This window comes from Phoenix dactylifera, unplaced genomic scaffold (assembly GCF_009389715.1).
Source record: "Phoenix dactylifera cultivar Barhee BC4 unplaced genomic scaffold, palm_55x_up_171113_PBpolish2nd_filt_p 000388F, whole genome shotgun sequence".
Classification (NCBI taxonomy): domain Eukaryota; kingdom Viridiplantae; phylum Streptophyta; class Magnoliopsida; order Arecales; family Arecaceae; genus Phoenix; species Phoenix dactylifera.
In genome coordinates, this window is record NW_024067834.1 from 157,108 (window position 1) to 175,887 (window position 18,780).

Below are 18,780 nucleotides of genomic sequence, written 5' to 3' on the forward strand. Positions count from 1 at the left end.
TCACATAGTTCTCCAGATAGACATCTAGTAGGCTCTTAAGTCTGTTTTGTTCTTCCAACCCAGACTCCAGAACACAGTTTTCCATTGGTTAATCTTTTTAGCAGACGTCGCTTTGTCTTTTAGCATCTCAACCTTCTCCTCATTTGCTCACCATGAGGACAACTGTAAAGTCACTAAAGGGGCTAGTCAAAGAAAAAAAGAAAGAAAAAAGAAAAAATCTTTCAAGGTGGAGGGTCCTAATTTGCCAGCCAAAGGTAGCTGGTCACAAGATAAGCAAGAAGAATAAAGAAAAGGGATCATGAAGATGGTCCTTTTGGTTGCATACCCTCTCTAGAACAGTTCTCTCTCATCGTGTGTGGTGTTCTTGTCATTTGACTAATTAATAGTGACATGCGGCGCACCAACGTTATCCTCCAAGCCCCCGTGTTTCCACGTAGATTTATGATGTTAGCTGAGGGTGTACAAGGATTTTTTTTTTTCCTTTTGTTAATTTCTTTCTGAAAATCCTTTTTTTTTTCCTTCTTTCTGAAAACCGTAAGAACGATCAATCACAATTTAAAGCCATGATGTTGGTTGTAGCATGGATGTTTTCAACCTGTCATCAATTGTTTTGCATAATATGAACAACTTATGCTATGTTCATGGAAGCATAAATGCGACACTTAACTTCGTCATACTAACTTAGTGAAAAATTGAAATATGTGCTTCGTTTTCTTTGTTTAATACAGAAGCTCTTGCTGTCCTCCTTTCTAATGCATTATGAAGAGAGAGAACTATAATTTGCTTAAAGATATTGTGCTAAACATACTTCATGTTCTTTGGATAAACAAGCAACAAGAGCTGTCTAGAGAGAGGTAGAGAAAAGGAGGTTTGTTAATTATGAAAAGAAGGTCAAATGGATTTATGATTTGTTATGTTGATCTAAAAGAATCTAAAAAATAAATCATGGACTAGAAAGTCAAGATAAACTTAAACTTTTCGAGCACTTCCCTTGGACAAATGTATGCAAGGCATATGCCCAACATAACATAACAAAGGGAGATGGACTTTCAAAAGGTTAATTGTTTCACTGCTTTCCTTTATTATTAGTACTAGTTTCCCAAGCAGGCCAATTAACATCTTTATGTTCTTCATGAGTGTAGATGTTAGCTGATGCATGCATCTCATCCAAATCTAACCCAATAGCTGAATTGTGTGACAGGTTATCAGGCTACCAACCTCCACCGAACACCTTGGAGAATTCAAACCTTGAAAGCAGCACCCAGATTCTCTTTAGAGCAAGAAATAGGAAAAATTCTAAACCTAATCTACCCGCATCGTATGCCTTGGATTGAAACTTATATTTGGCTTCTGGTGGACTCAATCATGTACATACCAATGTCTGTAACCTTAAGGCAGGAGCATGGCGCAGAATAAAACTAGAGTAAATTACCCTACTGAGAAAATCAGGTGTTTGAGATTCAAAAAACAATGTGTATTATTTGTTATCTTTGATGCTAAGAACAAGGAAAGAACAATTCTTCTATCGAATTCTCGAAACTTATCCAGTGCTCAAATTTTGGAGATTGCCACTTGAATCCATCCTGCCAACCATAAGGAAGGAGAGATCGGACCTTCTAACGGTTTACTTGTTACAATCTGTCTCTAACTCTGCCCCTTTTTTAAACTAACTGTAGGCCAATTGACATACTTATTTCTTCATGATTAGATGCTTGCTTATGCGCGCATGTCAAACTATTGCTGCATTTCTTATCAGTTGATCTGTCAGCATCTTCCAGCAGTTTTTATTAGTTAACCTGTCTGAATTTTTTTTTTCTGTGTCAACCTGAAAACAATCCATAACCTACTTTTGGATGACCCTGAAACAAAGATAAACACTCTCTTGTTCAATTATACCTTTTGGCTGTAGGCAACTGCTACCTCTTTTCTAATGAGGTCGGAGTACAGAAGAGAGATTCTAAAAAATAATCCAGAGAGTATGATGACGACTTGTCATCGTTCTCCGGCATATTTGAGCTTGTAGAACCCACATACCACATGGAAAAAGTAGGCTGCTGATTGGTTTGCCATGAATTGTACCCTTCAACCAACCTTTGGCAAGATGGCATTTGTAGGAAAAAGCAATGATCATGGATGACTGAAGTCACTCAAAGGTTAAGGTAGAGCTCACACCCGGGTTTACTTCTTGGCAGTGCTGCTTTTGGAGGAGGTTGAGCTAGCAGAATCGTCAACTGGAACTCACAACCTAACAAACCATAGCTGCAAGATAGCATCATGGCTTCTTTTTTTTCTGCAGAAAATATTATAGAAATAGGGTAGAAGTTCTTTGTAACTTGGTATTGCCTTCACAAAAGGGCTACTAGTTGAACCAGAGTTGTGAACGAGTGGAAAACAAGTGAATTAGGCTTATATCAAACTTGGCTTGTTTTTATAGTTGAATTAAGATTGAGATAACCCATTTATTTCCAGGCTAAACTTAAGCTATTGAAAAATAGCTTATTTAATTAAGAGATCTAATTAGAGCTGAAGGTCCTTCAAAGCTTTCATTTATCGTTTTTGGAGTATTTTTATTATATTTTAATTTTTACATTATGAATAATAAATACAATAAAATATAATATATAAAATATTTATTTTTTATATTTTGAACTAAATTGAGTCAAATTCAAGCAAAGTAGGTCCCGCTCTATCTTGATGCGCTAATTAACTGAGCAAGCTGAACTCGAGCTGGATTTTGATCAGAGTGCAAGCTAGCTTGCGAGATCACTCATCTCATCTGGCCATCCTACGTTCAATTGAGACCATCAAAAATATCGAATTGAAAATTTGGATAGGGAAAGTCAATTAAGAGAACAAAACATTATACTATTAGTTGGACGATCTGTTTTAAATAATCTTTCTCCTGTTAATGTGCTAGTTGAACTATTATCAGAATTGGGACGGCGACTTTAATCCCAACTATTTTTTCCCCCTCTGATGTTTTTTGTCCATTTTCAAGAGATTTTTTTTCTTTACTCCCAATCAAAAAAAAAAAAAATACTCAAATCATTTTAATTTATTTTCATGCCATCTAGTTTCTCTCTTATATAATCATATGTGAGATTCATTAAACATCCCCCGAGCATATTGCATGGAGTTTCCATCATATATAGAAGTTGAGCCGCTCAGACACCACGTTAGAAATCTTAGAGCATCCTCGCATAATTCGGACCCAAGGCCTTCAAACATGGAGACATTTTGACTGCTTAAAAGATTATTTTTCTTTCTATGTTGATTTTTTTCCCTTTCTATGGGCTTGTTTGGTTCGAGGGAAAAGTAGGGAGGAAAGTGTGGTCAACGGAAAAGTAATGAGATGCTTCTTATTTGGTTAGAGTTTTCAAATGAGAGAGATGGGAAAGTTGTATTCCCATGGGAATATGACTCCCACATTTCCATGAGAAATATAAGAAAGTTACTTTTCCATGAGCCGGAAATCATTCCATTTTTATTTTTTTTCAAAAAGTCCCTTCAGCATTAAAGAGGCATTAAAAACCTAATTTTTATTAAGGGTATAATAGGAATTGCACATAATTTTTCCAGGAAAGTGGATGGTCAACCAAACATAAGCATTTTGAAAATCTGTCACTTCTCATGATCAACCAAACATGCCAAAAATACTTTTCTAGGCATCCTCTTCCTAGGAATCTGCTTTCCAAGAATCATATCTTTAGGAGGAAAAATGCTTCCCGCGAACCAAACGAGCCCTATATTCTTCGTTTCTAATTGTGCCTGAATGAATAGGTTAGGATTCAGAACAACTACTTTTGAAACGAAGTCCAGTATATTACTGTTGATGGGCAAAAGGTTCCAATGTCACTGGTGGCGAGCAGTTGTTTTCTTTTCCCTCAATTTTATATTGGTTGCACAAAGCACTATCATTTTCTTGTAGCCACACATGCGTTTGATCTATTGATATGGTTTTTTTGAGGGAAAATGGAGGTCAAAAGACCACCAGACTTTATTAAATTGGGGAAGAAAGAATTACAGAAGGGAAGGGAATAGGTTACAGAGATATAGAGGAGTTACAGTTCCAACCAAAACAACCTGAGAAGAACTGGCATTTTAAAACGGAAAAAAGCCTAGAACAGAAGCATCAAAAAACCAAAATGAACAGAAAGGAGCTTAATTATCCCACAAGGAGCAGCCCAAGAGTTCTCTATCAGAGCAGAAGATAGACCGGTCATAGAAAAGCTTGATAGCTTTTTGCACAATGGCCAACAGAGAAGAGTTCTTGTGGAGAAAAATGCAGGATTCCTCTCAGTCCAACAGCTCCAATTAAAAGCCACAAGCAACATCAAAATAGCTGGTTGCAAGAAAGAAGAGAAAGATTCCCTTAGCCATAGATGCAACAACCTATCACGACATTATAGCAGTAGGAAAGAAGAATATATCGGAAAAAAATATTATAGAAAACTTTTTGTACCTATCTTATCAAATAGTTTAGTTGAGAATGTACAAGAGATTATAATTAAGATGATACAAAAATAGAAAAAAATAATAAATAGATCTCCAGAATCAATCCTAAATTTATATTATTTGAAATTCAAAATTCAAAATTCAAAATTTAAAATTTTGAAATTAGAAAATTAAAATTTAGAATTTCTAGAATCATAGAGATATAGGGCTGAGATAAAGATACCACAAGGATGCAATTGCACAGTTCTTGAAAAGTTTTTTTTGGCAAGGCAAACCGAGTGTTAAACTTGTTGGACAGAGCATGTTGGACAGAGCAAGCCACAAGAATGTTGTGGTTTTTAAACAGAGTCGGCGATTGAGTTGCCGAGACTAGTTCTAACCTTACAGAGCTTTTGTAATTCGGTTGTACAACTGTAGCCCCTCCTCCAAAATTGGAAAAGGAGACCCGAGCGTTTAAGGGCAACGGTAATCTTTCCCTCCTCCCCTCTCTGTTCTCTCTTCGCTCGCTCGCTCGCTTGCTCGAAATCTCTCCCTCTCCCTGGCCGTGCGAATCGATGGGCGGCCACGAGAATTCGCGGTCCTCATCCTCCGACCGCCGCCAATGGCAGCGGATATTTGGGACCCTGGTGGAGATGCTGCAGTCCCGGCAGTCGCAGATCGAAACCCTAGCTGACGACCGCAAGTTCCTGGAGCGCTACATCCGCATACAGAACGACCGCTGGGCCTCCAAGGCCTGCTTCCTCGAATCCCACATCGCCCAGGTACAAAATAACCCCGGATCGAAACCCTAGAGCCAGTCCTGACTGCGATCTTTCCAAGGTTTCCTGAAAAACTTGTTCTTTTTTTGGGGTTCACAGATGAAGGAGGAGGAGAGGAAGGGTCGTCGGGTCCAGGCGGCCAAGTTGGATCTCATGGTCGGGATCAAGGAGAGAGAAGCTTTGTGCTACAAAATTCAACACGGTTGGATAGCCTTCTTTCTTTTTCTTGTTTTCTTTTCCCCCCTTTTCCTTCTTTTCAGCATTGACGTATTTTTTCCCTTCTTGTTGGCATAAATTTTCTTTTTTAAAGATTTTCTCCCACCTGTTGAGCCTATTTGTGGATGAATGAGTGCTTTGTTTTTTTTTTTTTTTCCTTTTCTTTTTTGAGAAAGTAGAGAAGAAACTCCCAGTGTGTTCTTCAGAACGTAACAAAAATTTATTTGTTTTAATTTTCTTGAATTGCTAATATAATTGTCAAATCTCTTTGTAATTGTTCTGTTTTTTTTATTCTTTTTTGTTCTAATTTATGTTAAATGTAACAGAACTTGCCGAGAGCGATTCAGAGGACTTCCACGCTTGTGCTGAGACTCTGAGTGCCGAAATCTCAGAGCTGAAGGTATTATTACGATTTCACATGCTCTTTCCTCAATTTAGGGTGTCAAAGTGCTTTTAGGTCCTTGCAGTTCAAATCGTAGTAATTTTTTCTTCGACCATTGGGTCATCTCTTCCATAGGAAAAAATGAAAGGCAGAGAAGTTCATAATGGAAGGGCTGGGTTTAGCGAGGCAGACCCTGTAGGAAATCCCAAGAAAGATGATCGTTGCAACACTGCCTTGGAAGATGAAATTCGGAAGCTAAAACATGCTTACAAAAGGCTTAGCTCAGAAAAGGAGTCTGAGGTCTCTGCCTTGTTGGCAGAGAAGGAATTTGTGTGGAACAAGTTCAAGGATATGGAAAAGGACTACACTGATCTCCTTAAGAGCAAAAGAATAGAAGTTGAACAGGCTGAGGAAGCCATGGAGAAGCTTGTCCGTAATCTAGAGAAGTTGCAGTCATCAGCCAGTGAGAAGGATGAGACCATATCTGGATTAGAGGCTGAGCGGGCTAGGCTAGAATTGGATCTGAGACGGCAAACACAAGAAGCCAAAGAAGCTATTGCAAAGCTAGAACAGATTCAGCTTGATATGGAGCAGCTGAGAACTTTGGCCAAGGAGAGGGATGAAACAATTGCAAAGTTAAGAAGCGACCTTGCAAAGATTGAGATGGATGCCACAAAAGGCACTAACACGAAATCTGTATTCTTTAAGGATTTGGATTCTTGGAGGAACTCAAGAAATGCATCAGTCACACCCGTAGAGAGTTGTGTAAGGAGTTCTCGGAAACGTAAATTGGAAAGTGCAAGAGGTGATGTAAGTCAAAAGCATAAACGTGCTACTGAAGATTCTGCTGGATCACGGATCTCCAGTACAGTTAACGTAAGCGCAACACAAACTAGCTAGTTACTTTGGATTCTCCCCCTTTTTCCTTTTCTACACTTTTACATGTGCATGTAAGCTGACATTCCTACCTGAATATCCGATCAGTTATCTGATTATACATGTTATGCTTCTCATCAAATATGAAATTCATTGTAAGTTAGACCGTAATTGCAAGCCATGTCACAGAATTTAATGTTTGTGTAATCATCCCTGGTTTTTTTCTGAAGCCATTAGGTATCAATGGCATTTCAATCCACCCAATCAGTTGTCCTGTATAAGCAGCAGAAGCTACTTTCCCACTTCACAAAGAAAAGATGACATAATAAATTTACATAATCATTGTAGAAGACGCTGGCTCATTTGTCTAGTCTTCTATCTATGGAATTATGGGAACCGGCCAACCGAGGTTCGTCGTCTTGGTACCGGACTCCATACCAGCGCCACACTAGCACAGTGTCGGTATGGAATTTTTTTAGCATACCGCCTCCCGTATTGGATACTAGTATCAAACCAGTACGGTACATACTGTACCGTCCGGTTTGGGCCGGTATAGTGTACCATGCGGCTAACAACTTTATAATAGTATCTAGGCATGGTTGATTGCTTTTGGCATGAAGTTAAAACAGTTACTGTAGACGAACGTTTGATGCTTAAGAAAGAGCTGTTAGTGCAGTAGACTGTTTTCTTTTATGGCTGTGCACTGGTCATGTTCTCTATCTAGTCAAGCTTAAATCTACATCAATTTGTCTTTGTACAGTGAACTTCTTTTCATACATCATCTAATTGCAAATTTTGTATCATGACGACATTCAATTTTTTTTTTTTTTGATGACAATGAACACCCACAACAATAACCAGATAGAGAATTAGCAAAGCAAGAGATTGTGTGCTTTTTCATCCCATGGCACATTGTCTCCATGCTTTGCCCTTGCTTCTATAATTGATATATTTTGCCCTGCTATCACTCACCACTTTTACCTATGAACTTGACTCCTTTTTGTCATGTCATCTTCTGTATGTTGGTCACTTGTGAGCCTTAATCTTAAATTCGTATGTTGTCATATGTTGCATATAATATTTGTCCTATTGTCCATTAACTTGGCTCTATTTATCTTGCCACCTGTTGTAGCTGTGTCATATGGCGATCCTCTTAGATGATCTAGTTTGTTGATGCAAAGTATTGCTACTCTGGCAGACATGCCAATATTACCAATATCATGCAGGGCCTTTGAGATGCATTATACAATCCTTAAATAGAGAAGTTAGTGTATAAAAGACATGCTGATAAGAGTCTAATGGTATTCAACAGTCTAAATTTGGAAGCTTGCGGTCCTTTTGTAGCTTGGAGATTAATTTGATATAATATGGTGGTCAGGAATCTCAAAGTTGGCTTTGGGTTTCACCATATTCACCAGGAGCACAATTTGTATAAAAGGTACGCCATGTCCTTGAACACCATTAATGGGATACCTAGTCACAAGCTGACTTGTCTTTTGTGCTACTGGGACATGGAGCTTAGCATCTAATTTCGCAGAGACTAGTTTTTTTTACTTATTAATTTATGATTATTCAGTGAAAGAAATTGGTATTAAGTGTTTTTGATATCTTGATGCGTCATAGTGAGATTAACCTACCTTTAAACAATGCCTATCATATGTCCTTGCATTTTATGGATCCTCTTCCCTGTCTTTCATATACTTTTAATCTATATTTATAGCTGACCCGGAATTAATGGACTAAGACTTGTTTATTCTTACAGCATCATTTTTATCAAAATTATGAATTTATTCTCTCTAAACTGCTGCAGAGCCATCAAATGATTCCTAGGACTTCATGATTTTGTGTCAAGGATTTGGTATGTCGCATAATAAGTTAATCTGATAGTCTGTTAATGATTAGAAGCATGTAACTTTCAATACATCATATTATGCATTTTGGCTTCCTTGTCATGAGAGCTATTTCTTATTTTTGTCCATGAAGAATAGTTTGTGGAGGGATTTGATACATAAAGTACCGTTTAGAAATTTATAGTTGATATATTCTTTTATCTTTCTATATACTTGCCTTGCCACCTTTTTTATTTTAGTATGAATATTTTCTACATATTACTTAATACAAGATACAAAACATGCTTTTATATTTTCAATCTGCCTAAGTGATTTTAAGCACTAGGATGGCCTAGGTGTTACACATAGCCTAAGTGACCAGGAGATGCTCCGAGTTAAAATGGTATGATTTATTGCACATTTAAATACTTTATAATTTATAGTTTAGACTACAAAATTTCCAGACAGCAAGATATGAAACATTAACAATTAATATTTATTGGAACAACAAAATGCATATGAAAACTTTATCTCGTCCATCTTCTGTATCATTACACATATCAGAATTTTCTCTCGTCCATCTTCTGTAAACTGCCACAAGATCATTGTTTCTATGACCTAGATGAATTTCTCATGTCGATTGCTGTTGAGGAAAAAATTATATATCTTCCAATTAGATTATATGGAAACTCTGCAAAGATTTCATCATTTGGAATTTCAGTCTTCTGGTTTATTTATCCTTTTCCAGAGCATTCAGTTGATTGGCATATACACAGCTTTCCGTGGTTTGACTCATTCTTTTTCATTTTCTCCGATTGGGTTGAAATTGCTCCCTCTCACTTTTGCAAAATGTTGACCTTCTTTTACTGTAATTAAGTGTCAAATGTATTCCATTCTTTCCTCGGTTCACTCACATCTATCAGCAGATACCAAGTCTTTAAGCTTATCTAGCAGAGTAATGATCCATGCCCCCAAGCAATCATGGTCCCCTGCAAAATTGGCCACCTAAACTGCCAGACCATTACAGATGTTGGCCTTATCAAACCTGAATCTATGGGAAAGATCCTTTGAGGTTGCAATAATCAGTATTTGCATTTGCTGCACCTAACAATTCAGATTATGGAAAGTATTCAGAACTTAAATTTGGGTTTAGTGAAGCCTGTCTAACTAGATCATGTATGAAATTCATGGAAGCAACTCTTTCCGAGTTATTTCTCTAAATCTGCTTAGAGAGTCTGCATTTTTTTTGTTTCTAGTTTGAGAGCATTGTCTTTGTATAGAGGGTACAATAGGGTCACATTGTCCTAGGTTAATTATGGTTTTTTAGTCTGTGAGGAATAAATTCTCATAATGAAGCTTCCTCGGTAGATGCCAAGGTGACTCATACCGTTTCTTATTATAGATCTACAGACATTTTCAGGCGCTCTACATATATTCAGCCAATCAATCAGCTGAACCTCACACGTGACGCAAAACATTAATTATTCCAATTTGTTGTAATTCACTGCTTCTCTCATGGTGACTGAGCTCCATAGATTATCATTATTAGGTTAGTTTTTTATCAGCTTCCTTTTTATATTACTATATTACCAGAAAAACCTTAACGCTATGCTTGTTCTTTGTCATCATGTATGCCTCATTCGGCATTTAAATTTATCACTTTTAATTTAATTGACTTGCAATTATTCTGTTTGACAGTATGCCCCTCCAACTAGGGCATAGATGCTTGCATTTATGTACCACATACGATCTCTCATCTAATTTAATACGGATTGTGAATACTGGCACATTATTTAAATCGTTATAGTGTTAGATTATGGAGATGGACTCTGCGAATTATGTTATTTATTCAAATTTCTTTATCCAATTTTAGATGGAGATGACAATGTTATTTATGTTAGAGGCTGACCTAACAAGATTACAATTATCACCAGGGAGTTCGGCAATGTTCAATAGGGCGACAAACAAGGACATTTTCACCAGTAGACAGCCCAAGGCTGTTCTCTGCTAATTTCAAGGTTCCAAAATTGAAGAGCTTCTCTACTGCAGTTCTGTAATTTAATAACAATACTTTATGTATTTTTCTTGTTTTTTATCTGTATTTTATCAATTCATTGCATAGTTTGATGTTTTATGACATTTTTTTGTAAACTACATATATTTAGTGTCTTAAATATATTTGAAGCCTTGTGTCCGGTAGCTAGTTATAGCTTTTCTTTTCTTTTCTTTTCTTTTTGACGTTGATGTTCTGTCTTGTTTGTATATACTTCACCTTTATACAATACACAGAATTATATATTTTTCTTCTCCACATTTCCTCCTTTCTCACTGCCAGTGATTCTATCACTTTAGACCCTTTCCCTTTTATAGATGATTTAATTGTGGGCAGTCACTTTTTTCATCTTAGCTCTGAATTCAGCCTTTTCTTCCTCTGGATTGTGATCAAGAATTATGATTTATCTTGGTCTTTTCGTATGTTGATTTAGGGCATGGAGGCCTTTTCAACTTTGAATTTCTTCTATACTTTTTGGTATTTTTAAGAAGTTCTCTTTCTTCATACATTTTGTGAAAAGCATTTTGCTCAAGAACATGTAAAAAAATCTTACTGCAAATAATCAATGGGGAAAAAAATCTTATTACTGTTCTATCTATTTAATTTAAGGACAAAACCTTAATTGCTTAGAACACATTAGTCCAAAGAAGCAGCTTGGACAAGGGATCTATACGCACCTTTCTCTCTGTCCCTCTCCTCAAAAATGTCGTATTCTTTTAAAAGAAAGAAAGTGTGATCCACCCTGTATAATAATTATTCAGAACCAAATTTTTAGAGATGCACCATACAAAACTAGAATCCAGAACCTTTGATTGTTAAAGAAAATGATATGACGATCAAGGCAAGCCCCAGTTCAATGAGCATAGTGGAGATCCATAAGCAGAACAACAAACATTCAAGTGCTTTGAAGAGCCTGGAAAGCCAATAATACTTTTCTAAAATGGGAGAGGAAGAAATTCCGGACCCCCTTAACAACAAAAACGTCAAAGCTGTGGATGCAAAAGAACAATCGTTTTGAAAAATCTTTGGATGGATGGGTCTTCTACAGCAAGATGTTGTTTCTAAATTCATCCCACACATGTTTTCCTCTATGAGTTATGACTTAATGAGTTTATGTTCTTTTTCCTTTGAATTATAAAAAGTTTGATGGTATTTCCATTCATCTTATAAATGATAGATTGTTTGGCGTTGTTTTGATTGCAAATTTGCAGTTCAATTCTAAAGACTACATAGACTAGAAGCTGTTTTTCCATTTTGCACCCAAACAATACCTAGATGTGGATGTGGTCCTTGTCTCCTGGTCATTATATATAAGTGAACAAGAGATTATTTCAGAGCTCGGACATGAAATCTTCTCTTTTGGTGTTCTAGCGTAGAAAATCCAGAATATAGTACCAGAGAACAAGGTTTTAAAACCACACAGGTTAGTACGTATTATAACGTTCTGACATGAAATCAGCATCAATACAGAAATCATTGATACTGGAATGTAATGGCCATAGCAATACTATACCGACCTATATCGATCAATACTGATAATTTTTGTTTTTTCTCTTTGATGCTATGAGTTGCAGTATATATAGGTTACCATACCAATGCCATGTCATTACCATACCATAGAGCAAACAAAGCAAAGCTATCGCTTCTAAATCCGGCTAATCACAAATCTTAGGATCCTCTTTTAAATAAACACGGCCAGCTCCTGACCTTTTCATGCAAACAGCAATCCTTTTTTTTTAAATTTTTATTTTTATTTTTTTTATAGGACGGACGATTCACATTTAACGAGTATGAATACACCCAATAAAGTTAAAAAACAGAATATCTCGGAATGCCCTAGGCAACTCCCCATCTCCAGTCCCCACGGTACTATCCGTATGGCCGGCCACATAGGTGGACACCCAATCCGCAGCCCCATTAGCTTCATAGAAGACATGCTTAGCTTGAAAGGCCACTCCATCTCTCGTCATGGCTCAGATGTCACGAAATAGAGGGTGGTCGTCACCCGCACCCCTCGGACCCCCTGGATCCATCGGATAACTGTGGCCGAGTTGCCCTCTAGGATGACCGACTGAGCTCGCAAACCTAGCCGGGCATGTCGAAGGCCTGCCCATGCGGCCCTCAACTTTGCACCAGGAACTAAAACATCAAATAGTTGACAGCCATCTGCTGCCATCACCCTGACGTTCGGATTTCTGATAACAAACCCCGCACCACCCCGCGTATCTCCATCCAAGACAGACCAATCAAAATTGACCTTGAGGAAGCTCAGGGGTAGAAACTCCCAGGTGAAAAACACCGTACGGGATACTGCCGGAGGAAGATGGGAACTCCAGATATCTCGAGCTATCGAAGGCCTTTCTGTTGATATAATATGACTGATCTCCGCCACCTGTGCCCAAGCGCTCTCCACCACGAGCTTCGGCAACATGCAATACTCACCGAAAGTTCGAGTATTTCTTGCTAGCCAAATCTAGTAAGCTGCACAAATCACTCTAACCGCCTTTAGTCGTAACGGTGGCGTACCCGCCCATTGACGAATGGCCTGCAAGAACAGGTTTCTCTGGCTCTAAGTCTCCCTCGAAATCCATGCCAGTCGCCAAGTCACTCTCGTCCATGCACACTGAAACACCGCATGGTATCGTCTCATCAACACTGTAGATCTCGCACTCTGAGGGAACCCGTAGTCCAAGACCATGCAAACAGCAATCCTTCACAAGCAGCATGCCCGGTAAAAAAGACAGCAAGCAATATTAAAAAAAAAAAAAAAAAAAACAACTCCAACAACAAATCCAGCACCATCGCTCTTAGTTCTTCTATCTGCCCCATCAAAATTTATGAAACCCATGGGAGGGGAAAGCCAGGTGACTGAACCCACTGAAACCAAACCTCCCTTAGCACTTATTCAGTTTGTCTGCAGAAACGTGTCCCACACCTAGATATAAACATACCTGTTCGGCTATTTCTATAGGATTAGACTTAATTCTTTAGAATTTATAGATTAGACTGCCTATTTAAGTATGGGCTTGCATCAACCACACTCCATTGTGGGAAGGTCCCTTTTTCTTCCCTTATCTCCCAAAAAAAAGAAAAAAGAAAACCTCAGACGCTGATATGACTGCAAACATGAATTCATAAAACCTTTGAGGAATGTAACACGTACTTTCATCTACAATTTTCACGACTAATTTGCACAGGAACTACATAAAGTATTAGGGAGAAAAGGAATATCACGGTATTTGCTAAAGGGAATAAAATGGTATATCACCAAGTAGAGAAGAAATGGCTCCTCTGTCATAAATGCAGTAAAAGCACAGCTGCTAATAAAAAAATAAAATAAAAGGGAAAATTAACAGAACCCAGAGTCGTGAAACTGCAAGTGTGATGCACTTCAGTATAGAATAGAATTATCAAATTTTCCCTGTTTGCTACTCAATTTGGTGTTATGCTACAAACCACACAGTAAAGGTTTTGCATATTGTTATCAATTTCTTACGTGTATTATAGATATTAAGTCCCATTTTCTTTTCCCTGTTTCGTCTCCAGCCCAAGGCTGGGCAAGACAAGCGTATTTACTAAACGAAGCATGAAACTGACCCAGCGATCAGACTTACAATAGAGAGAAAAAACTGATGATAAATATATTGAAATCAAAGAAAAGCCAGCACAAATTCTTGAGTTTCACCCAAAAATAATCCAAATCCAAATACAGACCAAAATAAGATAAGGTCTTCATAATTGCATCAAATGACACAATAAACTACTGAAAAAACTGCCGGATTAAGTCTGTAGTCTAACTAAATACTCCTTGAGAAAACCAAAAATATAACAAGCAATTGGAAAGAGGATTTGCAACCTAAGAGGTCTTCTCTGCTTTGGCAGCAGTTGCTGCAGCCTGCCCCCGGAGCCGACCTGTCCTCCTTGCTGCAATGAGACCCACCTTCTGTCCAGGTGGGGCATCGCGACGAACGGTGGATGCATGCCCAATGTGCTGGTGGTTTCCTCCTCCGTGGGGGTGCTCCACGGGGTTCATAGCCACACCACGAACCTTTGGCCAGCAGTTTCTCTTCACACGGAATTTATGGTAGGCATTGCCAGCCTTGAGCATGGGCTTCTCAGTTCTGCCACCACCAGCGACCTGCCCAATCATTGCTCGACAGCCACTGGGAACAATCTTCTTAGAACCAGAGGGAAGCTTGATCCTGCAAGGACAACGGCAAGCAATAAAATCAGTCATTTAATACTTGTAAAGTATGTGGGACTAAAGAAAAATTACACATAGGTTCATGCTAGCAGGTTGGATAACAGAGCTGCTGTAAGAATTCCAAAGTTTCTTTACCATAAAAGAAGTATAACACCCAGAAGATTACAACGAAATTCCTAACGTACGCCAGCAGGACTTAGTTACATGACTAAAGGAAAAGAAAAATTTGCACTCTCTCACATTTAGCAGCAGCATCCCAATTAGAGGGGCCCAACCATGATTCAGCAAAACATCTGGCAGCACTATGTGCTAGCAACTCACAATATATCGCCCAAGTGAGTGTCTTTATCTGAGCAGGATTTCATACACGTAAAAATCTAACACTTGCAGAATAAGCACTGATATTAGCCAAACATCATGAAGCTACATTAGCTAGCAGATTGCGTACATCATGCTGCATAGCAAGCGAAACTTACTTCTTCAATATGACAGCAAATGATAAAAAGATAAAATGTAACATACAGAATCTGAAATGTTAAGAGTCAACCAACAACTTGGTATAAAAATATAAATTAATATACACAGACACATCTGACAGAAAAACAGCCTACTTTGCTCTAATGGGTTTCATTGTCGCCGGAACTGCGGTGATCACTAATACCAATAGAACGATGACTAATACCAGCAGAATGATAGAATCATCAAAAAGCAAATTACATACATCCTCTCAAATGGCAACTCATAATGTTTCTCCAAACTGCAGTGAATGTGATGAGTACCAAAATCAAATTCAGTCCCATTTCATTTCGTTATTCTGACAACCACAACACCCTCCAGTTCTTGTATAGCCCCATTAAAGAATCATTTTCACAAAACTTCATGATGCGGAACTTTATAACAAGAAGCCACCAAAGCATAAAATTTGACAATTTCCATGTTTCACAGATGCCAATTGTTAGGAGCTACCAATGTATAACCATGTGCATCAATGGATCATATCGATTGTGCATGGGTTTATTCTGACCAGATTGTGATGAAACTAGGTCAAACTTCAATTTGACAAAAATTACCATATTTTAACACTCTGACAAAGATAATTGGAAAACAGAAAGAAGGGCATAAAGACACTATGACAGGAACAATGATCGACAATACATAAAACTAAAATATGCATGCACTAAAATGGATGCAGCATCATGACTCCATAACGCAGACTATCCTAAATGACAATTACATGCAGTTTGCAGAATGAAAGCTACTATGTATGAACATCCTCTTTATTTACTCCATGCCATCCATCATAAAGTTAAAAAAAACATGTTGAGGCCCAACAAGTCACATACATAAATATTATATGTCCTAAAAAACAAATCAACTGTAAAAACAGAATTTCTTTTGAGCCACTTGGTAGGGTTTTTCACCATCTTCTCTGACTGGAGATACCAAATGAAAGTGGAAAGTTACCAGGAAAAAAGGGGTCTGGTTCTAAATAGTTGTCTTAATTATTCTTAAAGCTTTCTTTTACCAAGGAAACAGCTACCATGATAATGATTCACTTTCAACAGCCTGACAAAGTAACCTTCATCCAAATAGATACACTACCAAAAAATTTAAAGTTTCAATACCATTCCACAAAGAATTAGGGAAAAAGTGAAATCACATTATTCGACATCCCCCCCACCACCACCAACCCCAAAGACACAACAGGGTTCCCCACTCCAACTATCACATCACCCGTATGACTGAGCCTCTCTTGATCATGATATGATGCAATAAGATTCTTTCTTTTTTTAGAAGTCTTAACATCTCACTGTATTCCTCCATTCCATGAATGAATCATGAATAGTTATGCATGTACACCCTTTTTGTGAAACGTTTCATTAACAATTCTGTCTGCCCAATCTTTTTCAACCCAATGTTCCTTTGTTAATTAATTACTCTCTAACTACATCCAGATGTTCTCTATGGCATTCCCTAGTAATGTATTTTTACCGACGCTGCACTAAACCCAAATCATGATCATGTGACTCCTAACTTGAATATTATAGAAGATACTTGTAGGTTCTGTTTCCTAGTAAGGCAGGACCAAGCTCAAGAAACTGAGCAATAACAATCAACTGGAGCTTAAGACTCAATGGAAGCTTTAAAATTGTTTCATCAAGTCCATGTATTTGCCTCACAATCAATACATGGATATCTAGCTACACAAATATTTGAAATACACCAGTAAATGGATGAATCCAAGTTCCCTAGCAGGCTAGAAATACATGGTGGCATAAGTAACAATTCGTCAGAATAATGATCTACAGAAATCAATTAACAGCAAGAAACTTTGTATAAAAAAAAAAGAAGCATTCAAAACTTATCAAATGAAGAAATGAAATCCATACAAGTCCCTCAAACATGCTTGTATTGTATGAAGTATGACAGGAAAGATTGGAAATCTTCACAGGAAAATTAACAAGACAAACATGCATTTCCGGCACCAGCCCTTAGAGCTATTCAAGTCAACATGTGCAACTGCTGTAATGTCATCTTCGGCCTTCCAGCTCGCCAAGCTTATGAATCTATATGAATGACTGAATAGTTCTTGATATCAAATGTAATCATATATTTCTAATCTGAAATTTCTAATTTGCACTTCCATCATAACAAACCATCCTACTATTGGTTATTCAAGAATAACTGGACTCAGTAAATAATATCACCCTAGAATCTAATATGGCAAACATATAAATTATAAAGCATATCTGACACCGGAATAGCAGCAATTTACATAAACCAGCCTACAGACGTGATTTCAACTACCGAAACATTCTTCCAAAATTCATATAGAAATTCATATGTAAATCACTACTTATCGCCGTTACAAAAACAGCAAAAGATTCACATTCGATGCAAATCATTAGTCAGGAACAAGATGCACGCTAAACTACCTAAAATAACTCTTCAGCACAGATCGGTAACAAAAATCCGGAAACTCCCCCCCCCCCCCGGGTCTTTTTTGTTTTTCCTAATCAAGGATCTATCCTCTTGGACCCAAAGAAGGGACCAGATCGCCAACCTCTGGAACCAAAACTCAAAACCTTAAGCCTAGATCAAGAAACCCTGTACCAAAACAGAAGCAATTAAGTAAGGAAGAAAAGGGATGGTTGGCGGGTGTGGATACCTGGTGGTGCCGTTGTCGGGATTGTGGCTTATAACGATGGCGTAATCGCCGGAGGCGCGGGCGAGGACGCCGCGGTCGCCGACGTGGTGCTCGACGTTGCAGACGACGGCACCCTCGGGGATGGAGCGGAGGGGTAGGACGTTGCCGACCATGAGGGAGGCCTTGCGGCCGCAGTAGATGAACTGGCCCGTGTATATGCCCTCGGCGGCGATGAATAGCTCCTTCTGATGCTTGTAGCGGAAGGGGTGGCGGAAGGTGACGCGGGCCAGCGGGGCGCCGCGCCCGGGGTCGTGGATGATGTCCGTAACAACGCCCTTAAGATAGCCATTGCGCTCCCCGTAGTCGAGGCTCCGGAAGCGGGCCGGGCCTTTCCGGTGGTGTGTGTGGGAGCGGAAGACCGAACCCGCACCCTTCCTCTGAGCCCTGATCACTCTACCCATGGCGGCTGTGACGAGCGGCAGCTGCGAGGGGAGGCGGGTGAGCGAAAGGAGACAGGACTAGGGTTTTCACGAAGGAATATATAGCGGCGGGCGAGGAAGAAATGGGAACCAGAAAGGATGCACGGGTTGCCCTAGCTGCTATCTCCACCGTCAGATGACATCTGTGCCCGTGATTCACATCCAGTTCGGTCGATGTCAGATCGAGACCTGGACTCGTGATCGGCTCGGATCCAGGGGAGTTGACCTAGATTCGGATTCGGTCGCCCGACTGGGCTCATGAGGCACGCAAATTAGGGGCGCATCTAATTTGATATCCGATCCTTAAATCCTGATTTTTTTTTTTTTGAAAGTAAATCCTGATTTATTTGATATCTGATGCTTAAATCCTGCTTTATCAA

The 18,780-nt window shown here is 38.7% G+C and overlaps 2 protein-coding genes across 8 annotated transcripts; one reads left to right on the forward strand and one right to left on the reverse strand.

The window, feature by feature from the left end:
• Positions 1-4,842: 4,842 nt before the first annotated feature.
• Positions 4,843-10,719, forward strand: LOC103703867 (MAR-binding filament-like protein 1-1). Of its 7 annotated transcripts, XR_003384996.2 has the most exons (7): positions 4,843-5,216; positions 5,313-5,415; positions 5,756-5,829; positions 5,947-6,687; positions 8,066-8,125; positions 8,498-8,545; positions 10,451-10,542. XR_003384996.2 is itself a non-coding variant. In XM_008786887.4 (6 exons), the coding sequence occupies exons 1-5, from the start codon at positions 5,010-5,012 to the stop codon at positions 8,120-8,122; spliced, it is 1,182 nt and encodes a 393-aa protein (XP_008785109.2). In that variant the 5' UTR covers positions 4,843-5,009; the 3' UTR covers positions 8,123-8,125; positions 10,451-10,719. The 7 variants fall into 7 exon arrangements, 5 of the variants coding, with proteins under 5 accessions (XP_008785109.2, XP_017697471.2, XP_038974565.1 ...); XR_603504.4 differs by lacking the exon at positions 8,498-8,545 and having other exon boundaries at positions 8,000-8,125; positions 10,451-10,719; XM_008786887.4 differs by lacking the exon at positions 8,498-8,545 and having other exon boundaries at positions 10,451-10,719.
• A 3,466-nt stretch (positions 10,720-14,185) lies between these two features.
• On the reverse strand, positions 14,186-18,470 carry LOC103703865 (60S ribosomal protein L8). Its single transcript, XM_008786885.4, has 2 exons — positions 17,943-18,470; positions 14,186-14,771 (listed from the first exon to the last, which is right to left on the reverse strand). Exons 1-2 carry the CDS (start codon positions 18,380-18,382, stop codon positions 14,426-14,428), a joined length of 786 nt encoding a protein of 261 aa, XP_008785107.1. The 5' UTR covers positions 18,383-18,470; the 3' UTR covers positions 14,186-14,425.
• Positions 18,471-18,780: the final 310 nt, after the last annotated feature.

What these genes read in the sequence shown, in the direction of transcription:
- LOC103703867 (XM_039118636.1), top strand. Translation starts at nt 5,010, where the DNA reads ATGGGCGGCCACGAGAATTCGCGGTCCTCATCCTCCGACCGCCGCCAA. An exon ending in TCGAATCCCACATCGCCCAG is followed by an intron (nt 5,217 to 5,312) that starts GTACAAAATAAC and finishes TGGGGTTCACAG; the next exon opens with ATGAAGGAGGAGGAGAGGAA. An exon ending in GGATCTCCAGTACAGTTAAC is followed by an intron (nt 6,688 to 10,389) that starts GTAAGCGCAACA and finishes ATCCAATTTTAG; the next exon opens with ATGGAGATGACAATGTTATT.
- LOC103703865 (XM_008786885.4), bottom strand. Translation starts at nt 18,382, where the DNA reads ATGGGTAGAGTGATCAGGGCTCAGAGGAAGGGTGCGGGTTCGGTCTTC. An exon ending in CCCGACAACGGCACCACCAG is followed by an intron (nt 14,772 to 17,942) that starts GTATCCACACCC and finishes TTGTCCTTGCAG; the next exon opens with GATCAAGCTTCCCTCTGGTT.